General features: G+C 39.6%; 1 protein-coding gene and 1 pseudogene across 2 annotated transcripts in view; one reads left to right on the top strand and one right to left on the bottom strand.

Moving 5' to 3' along the window:
- Positions 1-23,517, top strand: part of Wdr7 (WD repeat domain 7) — a 273,057-nt gene that overhangs the window by 188,625 nt on the left and 60,915 nt on the right. For both annotated transcript variants that reach the window (XM_057788617.1, XM_057788616.1), the window contains 3 exons: positions 6,804-6,990; positions 21,441-21,558; positions 23,034-23,183. In XM_057788617.1, coding sequence (XP_057644600.1) covers positions 6,804-6,990; positions 21,441-21,558; positions 23,034-23,183 — 455 coding nt within the window. The remainder of the gene's footprint in view (positions 1-6,803; positions 6,991-21,440; positions 21,559-23,033; positions 23,184-23,517) is intronic.
- Positions 15,243-15,340, bottom strand: LOC130887104 (U6 spliceosomal RNA; annotated as a pseudogene).

Genomic DNA, 23,517 nt, shown 5'->3' with positions numbered 1-23,517 from the left:
ATTGTGTTTGTACACTCAGCTGCACAGAGGTGATGGTGACGAGCTGCATGCTGAATTCTCACTGTAAAGCTGTCGCCGTCTGTACCACTTACAGGGAGGGAAAGCTAAGAATTCCATCATTTGACCTTGGTTGTGGCTCCAGGTTGCACAAAGCAATGTATAATTTTAGTCTGTGGTGAGTTGGGGTAGAGCCCCTTGGCGTGTGCAGTCCAGAGCCAGTGGCCAGGAGTAGGGCTTAGTATTTGTGAGTCATAGAGATAGCATTTCTTTTTAGTTCCTCTCTCTAAGTGGCTGTGGTTTGCAGTGTTTGAAGTATCATGAACCAGTAAAATTTATAGAATTATATCTAATTACGTTTGAGGAAATTTAGACCTGTTTCAAGTTTTTTCTTTTGTCTGATACCAACATTAGAAAATACTTTTGTATATAATGGTTTTGAAAATGTCTATATTCCATTACAATGTTAAGAAGATAATTTTACCAAGAAAGTAATAATCCCTTTATCACCTCAAATAAGCATTCTTTTTCATTTAATAACTTTTCTTTTAAGATAGATACCTTATTGTTGATATTTTTCTCATTTTATCTTAGAATTCTGGGAACCGGGCCATGGGCTAAGACAGGTTTGTAGGGGACTTGGAAAGCAGGATGGCTGACTGTGCTGCACACATACGACTTAAAGCAGGGTTTGCCAAGCTGCAGCTGTGAATGCAGCGCTGTGCTATGCCTGTGCCAGGGAAGGAAGGCCTTTTCACAGTTTCACATGACCAAGGGAGTGTTTGATATAGATCCGGTTGGAAATAAATGACCAAGTAAAAATACCGTGAAAGAGATATCAAACGCTTGTCTGGAGACCTGAAGACTGGAGATGTGGCTCGGGCCTGAGTTCGAATCCCAACTGTACATGGGAAGACTTACAATTGCCTTTAACTCTACTTGTAGGGGATTCAATGCTCTGTTCTGACTTCTAGGCAACCATACCTGTGCACGTAATTAAGAATAAAAACAAATCTAAAAGAAGCTAGAATAAGTGACAGAGGGCAGAATGTTGTTTGTTAAATACTTAGTTTATGACTCACTGCATAACATTTGTTTAGCATGAGTGATGCCTACCTTCAATCCCTAGCACCATGAAGTGGGTGGGAGAGAGGGATGAAGAAAGGTGAGGGGGTGTTGGAGGGGATGAGAGGGGGAGGGAGGGAAGGAGGGAGAGAGGGAAGAATTTCATTCTAAGATAAGCAGGGAGGAGTGGCAGAAATTGCTTGTAACATACCCTATAGTACTTTCCTGTTCAGAGTCATACAAAATTCTATGTAAGTTCCAGATCTTTCTGTGTTTTGCTTTGCTTTGACTGTTTTCTTCCATTTACCTTTGCCTCTGATTAGCTAATTCCTACTTAAATTTCCTCTAGGGCATTGATGTCATTATTGCTGATTTAGATTGTGGCGTGTTGTGGAATATTACTTTAACTAGGCAAAGATGTGTTACGTTTGTTTGTACTGCAAAATATTACTTTAACTGTGTAAAGGTTGTTATGTTTATGTTGCATTTGTTTCACCTTGATTGCCTAAAGCACCTGGTTGGCCTAACAAAAAGCTGAATGGCCAATAGCTGGGCAGAGAAAAGATATGTGGGGCTGTCATGCAGAGAGAACAAATAGGAGGAGAAATCTTAGCTTGAAAAGAATGGGAGTGAGAGAAGAAGGAGAAGAGCACAAGGAAGAAAGAGAGGGGGATGCCTGGGGCCAGAAGCCATGCAGTTTCCAGACAGACATGAGAAGCACTGAAAGTAATATATACTGAAGGAAAGAAAGGTTAAAAAGCCCCCAGGCAAAATGTAGATGAAAAGAAGCAGGTTAATTTAAGTTAAATAAAAAAGGCTAGCCAGAAATGAGCATAACTGAAGACCAAGCATTTATGACTGATAAAAAGTTTCTATGTCATGTTTTGGGAGCTGTTTGGTGGTCCAAAAGAAAAAACTTGGTACACAGGAGAGTTCTCATCATCTTTACTGACCAACATGTCTTGAAACCAGAAGGGTTAATTCAGCATAACTTTGTAACGTCTGTGATTTACGTATGTTGTTTTGAATAAGTTCTCTGGTACAGATATAGAATTTTGGCATTTGTATGTCTTTGTAATTCTAAAACAGCTCATAAAAAATTAAAAAAAATTCTTATTAATAGACTTTAAAGCCATGTGTGGAGATAGCCATTTCTCTCTCTTCTCTTTTGATGCTTTTCACATGGGTTCCCAGATCTGTGAAACTTGCCCTGGCATAATGGTTGGAATCTTTGTTATCTGGAGACTACAGTTTAAACTGCAGAAGGTCATTGAGTGAATTGATGCATGGGCAGTGGTGCCCCAGAGATCTTGTGTTTCACATCAGGCACCATCTTTACCATTGATGGCTGGTCACTACCACATATGAGAGGAACAGGCACTCTGATGGGCCACTGTGGGCATAAGAGTCTTCTGAGAAACCCTTGCTGGTTTCTCCTTCCTGCCGTTTCATTCAAGGTCATGTGGCCACCTCTTCCAGGTTGCCCTTCCTACCACACCAGAACAGTGATAGGAAATACCAAGTAGCCAGTCTTTTATTGTTTTGTTGTTGTTATTTGTTTGTGTTGTTGTTTTTCTCAGAATGAATATATCTGAGTTGTGAGGAAGCTGTCCTCAGCATCTCTAGATCAAGGCCCTTAGAGAGTAGCCCAGGTCCTTCACTTAGTACTCATGTGTATAGGTGGAGTTCTGCTGTTCTACCAGTTAGTTCTGTCTGCCAACCAACTCCCAAATAATCACACAGAACTTACTAACTATAAATGCTCAGCTGATAGCTTATATTTGTTAATAATTAGCCCTTACATCTTAAATTAACTTTGGGTGACTGTCTAGGCAGCCAGATGTTCCTGTCATTAGGTAATATTATACCCTTCTGGGGTCTTTTATGGAGTTAAAGATTAAATATATAAATTAAAGGTTTTTTGTTATGATAAAAGGTAAATTAGGTATAAAACTTCAGACTGACAAAAATAAGATAGATAATAGAGTATTGTCTCTAATTTTGCCCAAATACAATTTGACTAGATATTGTAATTCTTACTTGATAACTGTTTTTGTTATATATAGTTTTGCTATATTAAAGTTAAAACCTTCCTTTTTATTTAGACGAGGGGGAAATGCTGTGGAATAATCCTTTTGTACACTGTGAATGTGTATTACCCTCATTGGTTTAATAAAGAGCCAACTGGCCAATAGCTAGGCAGAAAGAGCTTAGGAGGGAGAGCCAGACTGAGAGAATGTTGGGAAGAAGGACAGAATCACCAGCCAAACGCAGGGGAAGCAGGAGATGAACATGCCATACTGGAAAGAGGTACCACCACGTGGTGGACCATAGATAAATATGGTTAATTTAAGATATAAGATCCAGTTAGTAATAAGCCTGAGTTATCAGCAAGCATTTATAATTAATAAGAAATCTCTATGTTGTTATTTGGGTGCCAACATGTAGGATAGAGCTGACTGGCAGGGCAGAAAAACTCTGCCTACAAACAAATGGGGCCCATATTGGGTGCCATGTAATATGATTTCTTTTACGGTCTATATAAAATAAAATTCAGGGACAAGTATTAAAGCTAAAAACTTGAGACAATCACAAAGGACTGCGAAACACACACTGCCACAGTTTACTTCTGTGCTCAAAAAGGCCCAAGAATCCTTCTATTCTATCTCTTTCTATTCCATCTGCGGGACTCTCTTTCTCAAGTCAGCTAGGGAACTCTATGATCCATTGCTACCAGCTGAACCAACCTCGAACCAATGCCTGATTCCATTGGACATCAGGCCACAACATAGACAAACTTCAGAAAACATGTGGCAGCCTGCCTTAAGGGGGGATGACCGCTGAAATGCTTAAAACATTGTATCTAGGAAACTTACTCCTCTTTGCCTGAGGGAGCCCTACTGAGACTGGAAGTGTTTCCTGCTGTTGGTTTAGTAGAATGGGTTTCTCTGCAGCTTCTACAACTTCCTGAAAACAAACAGGAAGGTGACAGTTTTCTTGCCATTTTGTACCAGCATTCTGACTTACTGTAATTAGGGACTGCTTTCAGAATGCACTGCAGTAGAGGCAGATCTGAATTCCATGGCAGGGACCAGTGTGTGCTGTGCTGTGGAAGCTGGAAGATGCAGAGGGGGACAAGAAATACCAGTCCTGCCCTGAAGAGACTGGCACAGTTAACAGAGGAAAGGGGAAATGGCACAGACATGTTTGAAAGACATGGCCAGTGTATAAAGAATAGTGGACTACTTTTTTTTTTTAAAGGAATATGTTAATTCTTTGTTCTGAAACCAAAGCATAAAGGTTTACTAGTTCATTGATGTGGTTGAACATGGATAACTCCCTTGTGAAGTATTTACAGGGGGATTCTTTTTTCCCCTCAAAGACCTTCTGAGTATACTTTACTTTTTTAGTTTTATGCATGAGTAGTGAACCCATGGTCATGGCTGCTTTGTCATTCTGACACAGAATTGGTGGCTGTGTCTATGTATGTAGTGTTTTAGGGGAAATGATTTGGTAACTACCAGGTGTGTGTGTGTGTGTGTGTGTGTGTGTGTTTAACAAGTTTTCTTTTTCTTAAGTATTGATTTTGTTGTGGTACTTTCATGTGTTCTTTTGTTGTTGATGATGATGATGCTCTTGCCGCGTTCCTTTCCTCTGTTCTGCTAATTCCCCTCTGCTGGTCTTCCTCCCTTCCTTATAGCACCCCTGTTGTTTGTTTGTTGTGTGGAGGTGTGGGGTATGGGTGGGAGCAGAGCCTTCCCAGGCCACAGCATGTAGACAGTGTCAGAGGACAGCTTCCCTATGCCAAAGGGCCAAACTCAGGTTGTCAAGCTTTATAGGCAAGAGCTAGCCTCCCTTCTCTTTTAAGTCACAGGTGATCTGTTACTCTCCCTGCCTCCCAAGAACATCTTTTTCTACTTTGATGCTTCCTTTTCTAGTTTTATGAGCTCCACCCACACCTCTAGACACATGTATAAAAATTAGAATCTAAGAGAAATTTGTGGTATTTTTTTTCTGAATTTGAGTTATTTCACTTAATGTGCTTTCCATTTCCATCCATTTTCTTGCAAATGTCATGATCTTATTTTTCTTTATAACTGAATAAAATTCCATTGCATGTATTCGCATTTCATTTAAAAGGTTCTGTGACTGAGAAGTTCAGAACCACCAGATACAGAATGCAGCCGTAGACTCAGTCTAATAGAATTTTTCCCTTTCACCTCCATTTCAAGCCATTCTACCCAGTAGTTGACTATTTAAGAATAAATAGTTAATTTTTGTGTCAGGTATACACTTTTAAGAAAATGGGTGCATTGGGTCAGTGAGATGACTCAGCAGGAAAGGCTCTTGCTTCCAAGCCTGCTCACTTGAATTTGCTTCCCAGCACTCTCATAGTAGGAGAGAACTGTCTCCCAGAAGTTGTCTCTGATGTGATCCACACACACAATAAGTAATAAGAGAAGGAAGGAAGGAAGGAAGGAAGGAAGGAAGGAAGGAAGGAAGGAAGGAAGGAAGGAAGGAAGGAAGGAACGTAGGAAAGTGGGCACTAACTGATAGTGTTCTTTATGAACCCCGCATGCCGTGTTTTGAGCACTTACTAGGGTAGTTCTCTGGGAATCCATTCTGTAGCATAAGCACAGTCCACACGTGGACCTTTCATCAGAGAAAGCTGTCATTGCCACTTTATAGACAAGGATACCGAGGCTCTAAAGGTTAGGAAAGCCTGCTTCTCCCTCAGAGTGTACCTGATGCCAGCGCTCCCTGGCTCAGCAGGTTCTTGTGCTACAATTCCAGAACTGCTTTGTAACTTCTCCTTCGGAGAACAAACAAAAGAAGCTCTTCAAAATTAGTTTTCTTAGCCTCAGGTGATGACATATGCCTTTAATTCCATCACCTGGGAGGCAGAGAGGCAGATGTCTGTGCCTTTGAGGCCAGCCAGCCTGGTCTACATGGTGAGTTCTTAGACAGTCAGGGCCTCACACAGAGAATCTGTCAAAAACAAAAACAAACAAACAAAAAAACCCTAATGAATGAATATATTAATTAGTTAAATCCCCATGATTTCTAGTGGTTCCCCTTTTGAGTGTCAAGGTGCCTTTTAAAGTGAATGGTCCTTTGTAGTTAATGGCCTCTGAGCTTTGGTGAACAACCTGTCACTAGGCTCAGCCTTCAGTATACAAGGGAACATGCAGATCCAAAGTTAGATGGCTACATCAGACTTAGAAATTCTGTTATGCTACTATTATTTATATAATAAACTTGTGTGAAGAATGGTATTATAAGTGTACCAGAATGTGGAAAGAAATGTCTCAAACCTCAAATCTCACATAGTGCCTTCTGTAGCCCCTCCACTGATAATGCCTTTAAAGACGAGCCCATCTAAAGATGGGCATGTTTGCCCATTACCTGTGTTAGATACAATAGAAAGGTTACACTTTTGGAACCATCATTAATTTGTGATTCTGATTTGAATGGAGCATCGGGAGCTAGGTCACTCATGTTTAAATATAGAAGTATATATTTATATATAATTGTTATATAATTAAGCACTTAATATACTGTAAAATGTTGTATGTAGTCTAAGTTTTCCTCTTGAAAATATAGGGCTAAACAAAGTATAAGCTTAAAATCTCTTAGGGGTTTATTGTTCAAACCCTTTTGGGAAAAATTGAAGTATACTTATATTTTCAAAGTATACTTAATATTCTGATTTTTTTTTTTTTTTTTTTTTTTTTTTTTAGGTAAAGCACTGACATTTCTTCTGCTACAGCCACCAAGTCCCAAGCTTCCTCCTCACAGCACCATCCGGAGAACTGCCATTGACCTGATTGGGCGAGGGTTCACTGTGTGGGAGCCTTACATGGATGTGTCCGCTGTGCTGATGGGGCTTCTGGAGCTGTGTGCAGATGCTGAGAAACAACTTGCCAAGTATGTGTGATCCCAGTGGGTTCAGGTGTTGTTGTTGGAGGTGTTGGTTGTACTTTAGAAACTGTGTGTGTAATCAGCAGTAAATCTACTGGGCACGATGGCCACGCTTGTAGCCACAGCACTCAGGATGCCAAGTCAGGAGGATTGCGGCAAGTTCAAAGCCAGATAGGGCTATACAGTGTCTTGAAAAATAAACACACACAAAAAAAATATAAACTCAACAGAAAATAGAAAATTGAGATAAAGCCTTAAGATAATGATCTATTACATAATTTTCAAATTGCGTTTATTATACCTTGAGGCATTACTGATTAATAATTGTGTAAACATATTTATAGGGAAAATGATATACATAATTGGTCCTAGATCAAAACTGTTTTAGTAATAGAAGATTGAACTAGACAATTTGGAGTTGGGAAGGTAGGTTGCAAGTTGTCCTATGACCTTCACTGATACAATTCATTTGCATGTGCTCGTGTGTGTATGCATGCACACACACATTCACTAAGTAAATGAAATGCATTAACTTTTTAATAGGCCATAATCATCACTTTAAGAGCAACAGAAGATGAAAATGTACAGAAAGAGTTGAGAGCCTGAAATGAGTGGGAATGTGTGCTGATGAGCCGCCTAGGGGTTGTGGTATGCAATGGGCATTGGTGCTGTCTCAGGACCCAGTCTCCTGACCCAGGAAAACAGCTGTCTCTGGGGTGTATTGTGCAAGTGACATAAAGTTGGTGATTGTCGGCAAAAGTAAGCTGACAGTGTCCAGTCATAACAGCTTCGTAGTTCCCAATAGTGCTAGCCCCAGGTAGGTGCCTTTCTCCCTGTTGCTCTGCCTGCCTGCCTTAGGAACAATGATCTTCAGCCTTTCTGAAATTTCCTTGTCCTAGGTAGTTCACAGAAATGAAGCCACGCATCCTGTAGTCTTTTATGATTCCCTTCTTTCACTTATCCCTCTTACAGAGTCCATTTGTATTGTAGTATTTGACTGTTTTATTTTGTATTTTAGCTGAATACCATTCTACCTGTGGTTAGAAAGTGTCTTGTTTATCTGTTGATAGACATGTGCTATTTTCTGCCTTTTGGTCTTGTGAGCAGAGCTATTGTGAACACCCATGTATAAGTGGTTATGTGAGAACTCATTTTCATTTTCAAAGTGGAATTACTAGAACTTATAATTTCATGTTTAAATTTTCCAGGAGTCACATAACAGTTTTTCATAGTGGCTGAATTTTCATCAGCAGCAGCACTGTGCAAACAAACTTTGCATTTTTCCATCTACTTTTTAAAGTATCTCATTCTAGTGAATAGAAAGTGGTAGAAATTCCTCGACTGATCCATGATACATCTCTGTGAGAAATGACTGACATGCCAGTGTTGTTATTGTTGGCCCTTTTAGAACTAAAATGATCTGCTCATTGCTTCCTGGCTGCTTTCCCTTATGCACGGTTCCCTCCAGTTACAGCACGCTGGGGGCCTACTGTCCTTCTGTTAGATGTGCTAAGTGCACTAAGTGGAAACCTATCCCCCGCCTTAACTGGTAGGAGGGTATTCACTGCAAACCGAGATTGTTGGATTTTTTTGGGGGGGGGTCGTCTCACTATCCAGTTTGCAAATAAATCACATACAGAGACAGCTATTATTACTTATAAATGCCTTGACTTGTTTCTAGCCAGCTTTTCTTAACTTAAATTATCCCATCTACCTTTCCCTTTTGGCCTTTTTCCTTTTTTAACTTATGTATCTCTTACTTTCACTCTTACTCTGTGACTGGTGGTGAGACAGGGTAGCTGGACCCTGACATCTTCCTCTCCTTGTTCATTCTTTCTCCTCTTCAGTCAGGGTTCTCCTATTTATCCTCTCTACCTGCCAGTCCTGCCTATCCTTTCTCCCGCCTTGCTATTGGCTGCTCAGCTCTTTATTAGACCATTCAGGTGTTTTAGACAGGCAGAGTAACACAGCTTCACAGAGTTAAACAAATGCAGCCTAAGCAAAAGCAACACTTCTTTCCATCATTAAATATCACAGAACATAAACAAATGTAACATACCTTAAATAATATTCTACAACACTAGTCAGCTGCTTTCCTCTTACTCCTCTGGTTACACCTCCATGTTTTCTAATGCCACTTCTAGGTCTCCCTAGCTACATGAATGGGATTAAAGTGTCTGTTTCAAAAGGCCGATGCTAACTAAAGTGAGCTTATATTTGCAAAAAACTTAAGAGGAGTGTTTAGAACATTTTAAGTATTTTAAATTTGTTTCTCGTTATTGTGATAAAACATTTTGTCAAAAACCAACTTAGGACAGCAAGGAGTTTTATTTCCCTTACACTTTCCAAGTCAAAGTCCATGCTTGAAAGAAGTCAAGGAAGGACTTTGAAGGCAAAATCATGGAGGAATGCTGATTGCTCATGCCCTGGCCTCAGCTAACTTTCACATATATGTACCTATAACAGCCCACCTACGGTTAGTATTCTCCACAGTGAACTGGGTCATTCTACATCAGTTAGCAATCAAGATGATGGCCTACAGATATGCCACAGCTCAGGCAAATAGAGGCAACCAGAGCATAAAGAGACTGCTGAGTTACTGTGGCAGTCGCTGTGTAAGTGGAGACGCTGTTGGGGTGGTCCCAGTGTTCAACAGATTACAGGCTGGCAAACGAGCAGCTTTATAGATTAGTGGCCGGAATAGTTTCTGATAAAGGAAGGCAGCAGATATTTCCCAGGTAACTTTTGGAGTTAGGAGGGGTGTTGGCCCATACATTTGCACCAATAGTACAAGACAGCTGGTCTTTGCGAACATCTTAAGAACATTTTCTATCTTTAGTCTCCTCCTTACTCGACGTTGTGTACCAACAGGAGAACACAGCATGGGCTGCAGGCACTTGAGAAACATGTAGTATGTTTAATTAGTCAATAAAATGGTTTGTTTTCAGATCTGGCCAAACCCAAATTCACAAGTTTATATTCTGTTTTGTTTCCTGGAATGAATGGTAGGTTTCATTTTAGTTTTAGTTTTTATAATTTTGTTTTTAAAATAAGTTTACATCAAGCGTATATTAGCAAGATAAACATGTACAAAGTAAACATGTACATCTTCAGAGAGTGTCAAGAGACATAAATCCTGTAGTTTTCAGTAGGTAATTTAAATCTTGCTTTTACATCCTTTCTGTCACAAAGATTAGTATGACTTTCTCTACATAGCTCTGAATAAACAAATGTATCAGCATTTAGCCTTGAGGAGTCCAATGTACTTTTCATCATGATAAATTGCATAATAAGCAACAAAATGTTTGCTTATTAATCTCTAACAAGATTTAGATTGAAAATGGCCTCTTCCATCTATGACACACTTGGTAGATGCTACAGAGTACTGAGATGAGGGAAGTAGAATAGCAGTGTACTCAGGGGCTCAAAGGTGACTCTTAGCCACCCCACTCCTCCTGCCTTGCTGTGGCTGATTAGCTATGTACACAATAACAAGGCTCAACTGCCTTGATTCTGTCTATGATGCTAAGCTCGCTGTGTGAAAAAGCTAATATAATGCCAAGTGCTTAAAAGTTCAGTTCACATTTATGGAAAGAGCAACCATAGCAACTATTGCCCTCTTTATTCCCATTCTTGTATCACCCAAGAGTTCTTCCTCCCTCTCTTTCAAGTACTGGCATTCCTTGTAAGAACTGGAACTTGGAGTTTTTGTCACAGACCTGTAAGGTGCCTTGAGGTCAGTAGAATATTTCCCCAGAATTCATAACACCTTCCAGTAGAATTCTGACTTACCACTTATGTCTAGTTCTGTCTAGACAACATCAGCACTTTTTTCTAGTTTTTTCCCCCAGTTATTGTGCTTGAAGGGTGCTTACTAACATGCAGGCATTTATTTATTAACTAATATATGAAAGGACTAGTGTTAGATATTTCTAGTTTCAGGTGGAATCAAAGATACTGTCTCACAATGGCCAGGGCATTGAGGTGAGGTTGGTAAAGGGGCTGACAGGCCTTCTGGGATGATTAACAGGGTAAGCAGGTGTGCTTGGGTTTTCACATCAGAATAGGCTGTGGAGAAGAATGGGGACACACAACAGGACCAGACCAGGCTCTGGCATATCTTTAAGCAAATTCCAACTGAAAGTAAACATCCTCTGAATTAACAGCAGGATGCAAACTGGCATTCACCCATCAAGAAACACAACTGCTTTCTTTCCAGCAGTTTTTGGGAAGTAGAACGGTTAGGCCGAAGGTTGGTTGCAGCTGGAGGTTCCTGACTTGTAGTTAGCACCTACTGTGTGCACTGATGTGAGATAGATCTGTGGGTTCCAAGTACAGTCTTAAATTGATGCAGGGGAGATTGGGATTCTCCTCTTGGAGCTCTTAGTGTAATTAATAAATAATTTAAGAACAGACTCAAATGGAAGCTCAAGGACAATTTTATTAGAGTTTAAATGGAAAAAAAAACCATGGCAGGCGAGCTGTAAATCTCAGCAGGTTCCTGGAGGAGAACAGGAGTAGTGTGTGTGTGTGTGTTAAGGGAGAGGGTCATGCTGTTTAAGCTGTCCTGTCATGAAGGTCAGACACGTGACAGGCAAGCATCCACACGACAGGGAGGAAGCTTTGGAGAAAAGTAAGAAGGTCTAAAATGTTGCAGAGTCCCAAAGTGTTAAACAATGCCTGCTTAGAGAAGACCTAGAAGAAAGTAAGGGAACATATACTAATCTGAACATTTCAGAAAAGTGGGCAGATGTACAAAGCTGCATGGCTGCAAATCAGTAAACTACAGTGCTGGGGTGGATATTCTGAGAAGGAAAATACAATATTCCTTTAAAAGATACATTCTGCCCACCTCCTTACCATGACTTACTGTAAACTGTCTTCCTAGGGGTGGTCCTTAGCTAAGTGATTGACCTGGGCAAACTGGAGCGTTAGGTCACAGGCCAGGGGTTCTGTCCTCATACAAGAATGAGGTTTCCCTTAATGAACCTAATTCTTACTCTACACACCCACCTCTGAAGAGGTGACCCTAAAATCATTTAGGAACTAAATTAGACATCAGAGCCCTCCAAATTTCTGGTGTCTCTGACAATGAGGCAGCCAGGGGCTCAAGGGAATTTTGGGATTTTGTCTAGATAAAAAACTGGGTTCTTTTCTTGGAAGTCTTTTTACCCTATACTGCTTACCTAATTTCTATCTCCATCTGAGCCTTTATTGCTTACTCTACCAATATAAAATGCTACTCGGGAGTTTATGTGCTGTGCTTATTGCAAACACATTCATTTAGGTATACAGAAGCCCAAGGCAGTAAACATGATTTTTCCCATTTTGCAAGTGCACACACACAGATATAGTGTATGAATCTGTGAGAGATGCTATCTCTTGTTTTCTAGATGGTAAAAATTACTGGGTTTATGTTGACAGAGGTTTTTGTCCCGCCTGGTCTTGCAGCTATTCAATCCCAAAGAAACACACAGAAAGTTATATTAATCATAAACTGGCTGGCCTGTTAGCTCAAGCTTCTTATTAACTCTTACATCTTACATTAACCCATAATTCTTGTCTGTGTTAGCCACGTGGCTGGGTACCTTTTATCAGCAAGGCACTCTCATCTTTCTACCTCTGTGTCAGGGTGACTGCAGACTGAACCTTTCCTTTTCCCAGAATTCTCCTATTCTGGTTGCCCCACCTATGCTTCCTGCCTTGCTACTGGCCAGTGAACGTTTTATTAGACCAATACAAGTGACAAATCTTTACAGGGCAGAAGACCATTGTCCCACAGCACTTCCCCTCCCCCCTTTTTTTCAAAACAAGAACTCTGAATCTAATCTCCTTCTGACCATTATCCATAACAACTTATAACCAATACACTAAACAAAGAAAAACATCCATAATCCATTTTTTCCAGGCTACTTCCTGCTGATTGCGGGCACTGATAATCTTATGGGGGACCTAAAGAAAATTTAGGATTATGGTCAAGTCCTAACTGGATTGTTCTGTGAGTCTTGATCATCTCAGCCAACAGTCTTGATGTTCTGGATGTAGAACTCAGAGGAAACTCCAAGTGAGGTCCTCTGAAATGTTGGATCATCTGGGCCATCTGCTCTTATCAGAGGTTTTTCAGGAGGTCTTCCTTGTTTAAACCTAATTTTTCTTAACCCAGAATGAATTCACTGCCCCCCATTTCCTGAAGAAACAAAAAGCAAAACCTCTTTTCCAAAGTAATGTATCTTTTGACTTAAATTTTGACTTCAAGACATTTTCAAAATATATATGTTGGATTAATCCAGCAGCATTTATAACCAAATGTCTTTTAGCAACTGTTGTTCCTTGCTCAGCCATCAAACAATTCAAAGATAACAACACAATAACATGCAGTATCCAGATTCTCTGTGTATTTTCCATATTTAAGTGCCTTTATTTTAAACTGTATTTTTTTATTTTTAATTTTTGGTTTTTTTGAGATGGTGTTTCTCTGTGTATCTTTGGATGCCCTGGAACTCACTCTGTAGACCAGGCTGTCCTTGAACTCACAGAGATCCACCTGTCTTTCCAAGTTCTGGGATTAAAGGTGTGTGCCAGCACACTCAACTACTCCCCCCCCCCCCCCCGTCTTTAAGAACTTTATTCTTTATTCTTTTTCTCCCCTCCCCCAAACCTGCATATATTTTTAAACACACTGTAAATCACTTAGAGGTTTGTTTCATTTTTTTTTCATCCGAGTTTATCTTTACTATTTATCTCTTTTTCTGACCACATGAGTCTTTAGTTTGCTAAACAGTATGGCTAGGATTAAAGCTGTGGCTTTGACATCTGAATCCACCACATTCCTTAACTTTCTAAGAGTCTAGCTTCATGGCGGAGGTTACTGGCAAGAGTCATGTTTATTGTCAAAACTCTATGGAGTTACAAGGTCCATACCACCACCAAGAAGCATGCTGTCAGCTGTTCATAAACACCATTTAAGTGCTTTGTGATGGGGCCTCTTAAAAGGGCTGCAAGGTTTTTGCAGCTAAAGCTGAGTCAGGAGGCCTCTCTTAAAGGAGTTGTGCCTCTGCTTGCCTCTTGCAAACAGAGCCCACCCGAGAAAATGCTGCTGTCAAGAAGCCATGCTTAATTCTGTTCCTTTGTGTCTAGAATTACTTTCCGAGCTCTCTCGGGTTTTATGTGGATGCAATTGTCCACTTTGGCACCATTTGTTGGCGAAGGTTTCTGTCCCGCCTGATCTTGCAGCTGTTCCTTGCTGGTAAACCACGAGCCTCGTGGTAAATATAAAATAATAGAAATGGGTTAATTTAAGATATAAGAGCTAGCTATCAATAGCAATCACTTAAGTGATTGGCCAAGCAGTGATTTAATTAATACAGTTTCTGTGTAATTATTTCAGGTCTAAGTAGCTGGGAACGAATGAACAGCCTTTGCCAACACATGGCCTAGCACCCCAGGGCTTGTCCTGTCCTAGAAAGGTCAGCAGCAATAGGGGGTGCCTCTTTCCCTGTCGTGGCAGGCCCTGGGGAGGCCAGCTGTGGAAAAGGGTATGCAGCTTCCATGGGTTTGTAGTCATGCAAGAGGGTACTCAATCCAGTCACAGAAAAGGGATTGCAGCTATCCTGACCTGGCTCCCCAGGCCTTGTCCGGCCCTGCAAAGTTCAGCTGTGAAATAGGGAGGCATAGTCTCCCTGACCTGGCTCACCGAGACCTTTGCAGCTCTACAAAGCTAATCACGGGAGAGGGAACACAGCATCCCCAGCCTGGCTCTCCAGGGCCTGTCCTGTCCTTTGGAGGCTAGCCATGGAAGAGTTGGGCACAGCTTCAACAGCTTGGTTCCCCAGGGTCTGTTGAGCTGTGCGAAAGCCACCTACATGAGCACATGGCGATATGTAGATTAATAGAAATGGGTTAATTTAAGATATAAGAGCTAGTAGCAATACACTTAAGCTATTGGCCAAACAGTATTATACATAACACAGTTTCTGTGTGGTTATTGCTGGGAAAATGAACGATCAGTCTCTGACTACAGGTTTAATCTCAGTTCTAGCTGACTCCAAAAGCTAAGACTGTAAAAACTATTCAAAATCTTTACACCTATAAATTTCAAAGCAACTTAAATAAAGATTAAAAAATTGGTCAATGCAAAATTTTAAATGTACTAAAAAAAAAAATTTTAAATGTACTTTTGGATTTAATTGAATTTTCATTAAGGATTTTGTACCTTATAGAAATTAAATTTTTTTATTTAAATATCACTAAAATTTTTTTGAAATGTAGAACACTTCACAAATTTAATTGCCAGCCTCGCACAGGGGCATGCTAATCCTTTCCGATGGTTCCAGTTTTAGTATATGTTGGTTTTTACTTATTTGTAATGATAGGCAGTGATTTTAATAAAACTGTGTTTTAGAGATGACAGTCTCCATCAACTTAATCTGGCCCAGTGCGCTCCGCATGCGAAGAATTGGGCCCACTCAGGACTCTCAACTCCCATTTCTTAACCTTTGTACTCAAGGTGTGTGCTGTTTGCTTGGTAAGCGATCCACAGGTAGCAGCTTTTATGAGGATTTAAGGGGAAAAATGGTATATTTATTCAATGTGGGTTGTATAACACAATGAAGCTGTGCATTCCTGAAATAATTGAATCTCATAATTACCCAGTTAATTATGATAAAAATAGAAACACAGCTTTTGTTTGTTTTAAGAAGTCATTTTTAAAGTAAGATCTCTGAGTCTCTATATACTGATAAAGTATTAGAAATGTTGGGCAAATTCTGCTCTATCAACAAGCAGAAAACTCCTGTGCTCTTGAAAGACTGGCTCCTTCCTGGCTTTGTGTGGCCTGGGATTCAGATTCTATTTGCCTAAGTCACGGTGTAGCCTTTATTGTGGAAGAACAGTGGAGCGCAGCCCAGCTGTTGAGGGGCCACGCTTGTCATTTGCTACCACACTGAGGACGTGGGGATTTCAGAAAGCCAATTGCCTTTCAGGTATTGTCACAGCTTACCAAACACTGACAGGGAAACAGAGCTGCTGGAAGCTGAGAATCTTTGAGATACAGAAAAGCACCATACACTGGAAGGGTTCCTTTTGAACCATATAGGGTTAGAGAGAAGAACTGAGTATTTTAACTCAAACTCAACCATTTCTAGTAAGTTTGGGGGATCAAGAGAAATACACTACAAATACAAAAATAGGAAAACAATTTTTCCTCTTATGAAAAAGTAACCTACAAGGGTTTATAATCTAACGAAGCCCTTTACATAAACCAGGTCAGCATAATTTTTTCTATATATGCAACTGCAGGAAATATTTCTAGAAGTTACGTGTTTAAAGAGCAGGGAAAATCTTCTATCTTTGAGCGTTGGAAATGAATACTGCCTAGAGTTATACAGTGAAGCTCTCGGCACTGATGAGAGGACTCACTGAGTGATGGCACTCCCTGACCAACAATACAAGCCTGATGGCCTAAGTTTCCTTCCAGACGTGAAAGGCGATGGAGAGGACCAGTTCCACAGAGTTGTCCTCTGACCTCTACAAGCATACCATAGCATGCATGCATACATATACAATAATAATAATAATAACTAAAAATTTTAAATATTTTTAAAGGTAAAGCTCTCACTTGACACAGAGGTGTTGTGTATTCTTTGTCAAGTTGGAAACTGATATTAACAAACCAGTGTTTCCAAGAAAGCATAGGCTGGAAATCCTGGGAGTCATGTAATTAAGAATGTATTTAAAACAATGTTAGCTTTCTTTGTTTTTGATATGGGCTGTTTTCAAAGCCTTATTACTAATGTCTAAGATTTGCTGACTTGTTTGCAAAAAGCTTAATGTTTTCCTGGAATGTATATTTAGAATATTCCTTAATTTGACAAAGGTTGATGTCTCACAATCTTAGATGATAACATTTCACTAAAATGTTCTTCTTGGAAATTTTAAAATGATTTTCCTAAAATGGAACAAGCCAAAGAATTGGATTAATGAACAGTCATGAGAAGAAGGATCTCTGCCTAAGGAGACTATGTTTACATCCACGTTTTTAATCTATAACAGCATTCATCCCTGTTCTGATTGGATAGGGTGTGTGTGTGAGTGCGCACACATGTGCATATGTGTTTAGGGAAGTACTTAGTAAAATAGTCTGTGATATCCAATTTCTGTAGAATAAAAACTAAACCCAAAGGCCTATCCTATAGATCTATAAAACAAATGATCTACACAACAGCCCATGAGCAGAATCAAGAGCATAGAGTAAGGCTGGGTTTACACACAGGTTCCAGAAACAAACAGCCCTTCCCCTCCAAGCTTCTCATTCAGATAGAATCTCACATTAAAATGCATAGCACACAAATAATAGAGCACAGGAACATGGCTAAGCAGGTATCTGAGGAGTAAAATGATGAGTCCTGTGGACACTGGCCCAGGAACGGTATAGCTGGGTCATTTTGTAGATCTGTTTTTAGCTTTCTGAGAATCTGCTACGCTGACTTCCAGAGTGGCTGTTCCACTCTACAGTTGCACCAATGAGAATGAGGGTCCTCTGGCCCCACATCTTTACCAGCATTTACTCTCATTTTATTTTTTTTATCTTAGACTTCTGACTGGGCTAAGATGAACTCTCAAAGTAGTTTTAATTTTGATTTCCCTAATTGCTAAGGATGTTGACCATTTATAAAGATATTTCTTAGCCATTTTCATTTCTTCTTATTAAGATTCAAAGGTCATTTTTAAATTGATATTTTTCTTGGTTATCTGTTTTTTGGTTTGTTTGGGGTTTTTTTGAGTTATTTGTATAGTCTGGAGGATAATTCTTGCTTTTGGGGGGATATTCAATCACAGTGAGAACTCCAAGTTTCACAGTGTGAAAAGGTTCTATGTGAGATGCCAAGGGAGAAAAGCAAACCCTAGGTCTTTCCTAGCTGCGACACTTAGGAACCACAGTAGTGGGCAGCCTAGCCAGATATTCTCAATAGTGCTGTCGTGGCTTTTATTTTGGCAATAACCACCAATTGTCTAATTGGAATCAAGGCTGACTCAAGAGGAGAGAATACACGTCTGCTAATGTAAACCCAGTCCACTATCTGTCCTTGAAGTGATCATAGACCCGAGAGTAGAACCCACTTCTGCACTTTCCTAAGCCAAAATAATTTCTAACTGTATTGTAAATATTTATGCTTATACACAGAGACAAGAATAGTTCTTATGCCTCTTCAAAGATGTTTCTTCTGCATTAGGTAGAGACTGTTAGAAAGATCAACAGCTGGTCACAACACGGAAAATAAGTGACTGTGGGGTACCTGTCCCTAACTGTTACATCTGCATCACAGTTCCTTCACTGAGGCTCAGAAAATTCTGGACTGTGAACCCCCCCCCCCCAAAGAGTAAGAACCAGAGGACTAGGATGCCTCCTGCCAATAGCGTAGTCTCTAGATACAGCATAGAAGCTACACCCTGCTGCTGAGAGAGGGAGGATTAGTCTTCTCCAGAGGTGAGCCCCTGATAGGTTGGTTATTCAATCCTAAGTGGGCGGTCTCAAATATTATAATCAACCCAATTGGTATGTGTAAGCTATTCTTCATTTAAACCACTGTTGCCATTTAATAAAACAGCTGAAACCTCAGTATCTCAACAAATCCCACAAACTTCTCTCAGGGAAGCAGTGTAGCCTTTCATCTAAAGCAACTAAATTTAGTCATGTTATCAGTTCATTAATGTAGGTCACCTCAGTGTCACCATGCCCTGCTACTCTCTGCTTTCTATAAAGGTCAGTTACCTATGGGGACACATTCTAACACGCTCAGTGAATTCACGAAACCATGGTAATCCAAAACCTTTCATATGTAGTATTTTTCCTTTACACAGAGATCTGTAATACAGCTGAATTTATAATTTATATACTGTAAGATATTAAAAAGCAATAAAATTAAATAATCATAGCAACATAGTATAATAAAAGTTTTATGAATATAGGTCCCTCCATCAAATATCAAACCATACTATGTTTTCCGGTTGTTTTCTTTGGGTAGTACCTATATGAAGAGTCAGGTAAGATGAACTGTGTGTATAAGCATTGTGATACAGTATTCAGTATCTCCAGAGGGCCACCTGCACACAAGCATTGCTGATGCCTTCACAGTTCACTAGGAAACGTGACCACACAGACAGCATATACTGCGTGTGTACTTAGGACAGAGATACGATTCATATACCAGACAATGCAGCCTAAGACTTTATCACATTACTCTAAATTTCATACATTTTAGAACGTATTGATTAGTGCTGGAATTTTCCATTTAATCTTTTTAGGAAACCTGAATAACAAACGTGGAAGGACTGTGGTGTGCCACTACCTCAGCTCCTCACTTAGCTTTTCTTGACCCGACTTTTCATTTGTGAAATGTCTGTATCGCCTTGTAGGGGTGTTGTGGTGAATATAAGAAGCCGTGAAGCAGAGCACAAGCAAGCCTGCTCTAGCCTCAGCCCCTGAGCTCTAGCTCTAGTTCTTTGTGTAGCTTTCCTGATGTGGGGTGGACACCGCAGGAAACTGGTGCTGCTTTTTCCCAGTGACTGGTTTTACAAAATTTGTGATTTTACAAAAGTCAGTTTGTTCAGAATTATTCAATTAACTTGCATTTTGGTTTGTGTCACCCCCCCTCAATATCATCAGCTCCTATTCTTTTGATTTGTTGGAAATGAAAGGAAACAGTAAATATCTAAAATATTTAACTAGCTTTTGAGCTTTTAAGGAAGTTAACCTAAAATGTGGATTTATGAAATAGTAAACAACCCATTCTCGAGTCTCATCCTCAGGTAGATAATATTTCCTTGCTCAATTTGAAGTGGTAGCATTTAACACAGGAGAGAGACTGGCTAGCTGGCATACTGCCTCTTTCCCGCCCCTGGTACCCAGGAGCAAAAGGTCACGCAAACCCTCATTTTCCATGTTTATTTGGTACAGGATGTGTGCTTGTTCTCAATGCTCAGTTTATTTTCTTATTTTTTCTAAATATCAAAGAAAGGCTGCATGTACTCTTCTTATCTGAGTCCCTACTTTGTAGCTACCCTCAATTTGGATAAAGACATGGAAAAGTTATATATAGTACCATTCTTTTAAGCAATGGTTCTCGGCCTTCCTAATGCTGTGGCCCTTTAACACAGTTCCTCATGTTGTAGTGATTCCCAACCATAAAATTATTTTTGTTACTAACTTCATAATTGTAACTTTGCTACTGTTATGAATTGTGACGTAAATATCTGAGGCTTAACCCTCGAAGGGGTCACGGCCACAGGTTGAGACCACTGACTCTCAAGCACAATAGTCACTAAATAGCAAAGCAAAATTTTCTGCCATCAATTTTCCTCATTTGAGCTTAAGGTTAGCCATGTAACTCATTTTGATTTTCAGCTAAAAAATTAAGACAACTATTCTTAGCCTAATTATAGAGGGACCTATAAACTTTTTGAGAATGTTTATTAAACAATCCAGCTTATACTTACAGATTGCCTTGTTTGGAATACATTTTAATGGATCTTCACATGTTCGTTTAAGTTAAAATTATTTAGCTAGAAAAATTATAGCTGAATGCAATAAAATACTTCCTCTGTATAATTAATATTTGGCTCCGTAGCTAGATTTTAGTCAAAAGTCTTAGTATTTTTCACACTGATATATGTGTGTGTATACGCATACACATGCCCAAGGGAGTTTAGTGGTAGTAAAGCCGCTTTCATATGTTAGAGTGGGAATGTGTTATTAGCACCGCCCTATCAGGCCCCGAGTTCTCACAGTCTGAGATTGTTTCCTTACCTATGTCACTTTAAAGGGACTGTCTGCTGTCTCTTCTTTCCCTTAGGAAATTTGATACCAGCTGGTTTACTTTCTGTTTAAATGCTAAAGAGTGTCTGTGGTGCCTGTACTCAGCAGTGGCTGGCTCTGACAGTTCTGAGTGTGGAGTGGGCCAGCGGTGCTCAGAGATTTCAAACTAAAAACAATAGCTAGCTGAAAGTAGTTTTGTCATTCTCAGTTCTTTCTGTAGCCGCAAACAGGAATGAGTTTTGCTTCCTTTCACAAAAGTGCCTCAATTATAGTTTTTTAACCTGGCTTTATGAGCAAATTATCTTTCGCATAACTTTAAAGCACCCAGCACAGTCTGCATCCCTACCTTAGCTTTGTGATGTGTATTCAGTAATAGTTCTTGATAATTTGTTAACAAGGCATTTTTAACCTTTCGGACAGATGCACATACTGTTTTCAATCTTCATGGTTAATAATTCAATTTTGTATTTGATGCTGGAACACCCTGACTCTTAATCACCGCTCATTGTTCCAAGTCTATTATCTTCTAACTGTTTGAGTGCTCCCATTGACCTTGAACTGACATTATAAGCTGTGTCTAATCTTTTGAGTCTATATTTCTAATGCTTCTTTTCTTTTTCCTTTTTTTCTGATCCCTGTTTAGCATCACAATGGGGCTGCCTCTGAGCCCCGCAGCTGACTCTGCCCGCTCTGCACGGCATGCCCTTTCTCTCATTGCCACTGCCAGACCACCCGCCTTCATCACCACCATAGCTAAGGAGGTGAGCAGCCGCCTTCATGTGCCGCATCTTCCCTTTCAGTGGAATGCCTCCGTACTGTAACTCCGGGGCCAGACCCACAGTTATAAAACAAAGCAAGTTAATAGCGTCGTGCTGAAATGCTTGTATCACTTCTGCACGGGCACCGAATTCCACCGCTGGGCGTTCAGGACTCGGGCTTTCATGTCTTTTTCTGTTCTCAGAATGAGCACACTTGTAATATTTGACAGTACTTTCAATATTAAATGTAATAGGTCTATCCAAATTAAAAGGTATAAAGGTATTTACATTTCTCAAGTGTAAGCAAATACTTGTGATCAAAACTACACTTATTTAGCGGTGGCTCTCCAACTGTACACAAAAATGTAAGCCATCAAACTGCTGATTGCTTTTTCTGTTCTGTTTCACAAGAAAGACCAGGAAGTTCATTGATTCCCGCATTCCTGGTGTTCTAACTAATTGCCCACATCCACTGACAAACTAGTAAAGAACAATGAGCCGATTCTATGTTCTTTCCTATACATCTTAGTAGTGAGAGAGAAGGAGAAGTTCCTAAACGTTTTAAAAGGTTTGTTCTATTTTGGCCTTAGTACTGTGCAGCTCAGTGTCTATAAGGTGTGGGCTCTGTCTGAATTGCTTTTCCTGTAGCTATGATGAACTTTTAAAATGGTAAATACATACCTCTGATAACTGAAGCCTACTGGGCCCTCCCCTGCTCCACAGCCTTCTGACAGTAGCCAGAAGAGAGGGAAGATGGTCTTGGCAGTAGCCTGTATGGTCGCTTATGAAGCAGTGGACCTGTGAATTCATATCTGAAGTAAAGTTTTGGACTACAGGTGTAGTGATAATAAGCTTTCACCATGTATAGTTACACACAGCCTTCCATGTTTTACACTTGTATCAAATCTGTATGTTGAGGTTTTTCTTGGAAATTTGTAGCCAGTTTTTCCTATGCATATGTAATATTTATTATCTTGAGGAAGTTTTACATTAGTCTAACAGGTCTTTATATTACTTATATTTCTGAACTTTATTTTGTATTATTTACATAGTAACATTTTTTAATGAAATGTTAGGATATTCATACTGAAACATTCCATTGGGGAAAAAAATTTGAATGGAGGCAAGAGAAACATTTCAAACATTTCTTTAACTACATAGAGTTTAAGCTCAGCCTGGACCACATGAGACCCTGTCTCAAAATTATTATTATTATTATTATTATATTATATTATATAACTGTGTACCAGGAAGCTGTAGATTTTATTGGAGCATACTTACTTAGTTTGCATTATACATAATGCTTATTTGTGATCAAAAAACAATTCCTTACCTACTTGAGTGATTTGTTTTTACAGTTCTGATTGATTTTTTTCTTTCTTTTTTTTTTAATAATAAGTGAAAAATAAACCAGTGCCTAAAAATATAAATCTGTGTAGAGCAGCAATTTCATCTGCAGTGTTGCAATTCTTTTGTAGGTACACAGACACACGGCCCTTGCAGCAAATACCCAGTCCCAGCAGAGTATACACACAACAACTTTGGCAAGAGCTAAAGGGGAAATCTTGAGAGTCATTGAAATTCTCATTGAAAAAATGCCTACAGATGTTGTGGATCTTCTTGTGGAGGTGAGTATGGCTAGCTTTCAGCACACCTGTGCCTGCATTAAATGCTTAAAAACAAATATTTAATAAATTTTAATTTAATAAATAAGAGGTTAAAAATAAGGGAGAAAGAAGGGAAGGCCAGAGGGAGGAAGGAAGAGGGAATGTGTCACATAACTGAGATTAGTTACTTCAGTGCTATTGCAATAGGCCTTAAATCCATTTCCTCAAAACTAACATTGATTGCTGTAGCCACTTACCATTCACATGGAATTGATATGTATTAGAATATTTGAAAGACCTCATTGTCACCAACATCCATTGTAACTAAAGCCACTTCCACTATGTGCTTGAGTAA

Source organism: Chionomys nivalis, chromosome 14 (assembly GCF_950005125.1).
Source record: "Chionomys nivalis chromosome 14, mChiNiv1.1, whole genome shotgun sequence".
In the NCBI taxonomy this organism is placed as follows: domain Eukaryota; kingdom Metazoa; phylum Chordata; class Mammalia; order Rodentia; family Cricetidae; genus Chionomys; species Chionomys nivalis.
Note: the sequence above shows the minus strand (reverse complement) of the source record. Positions and strands in the feature narration are given on the sequence as shown.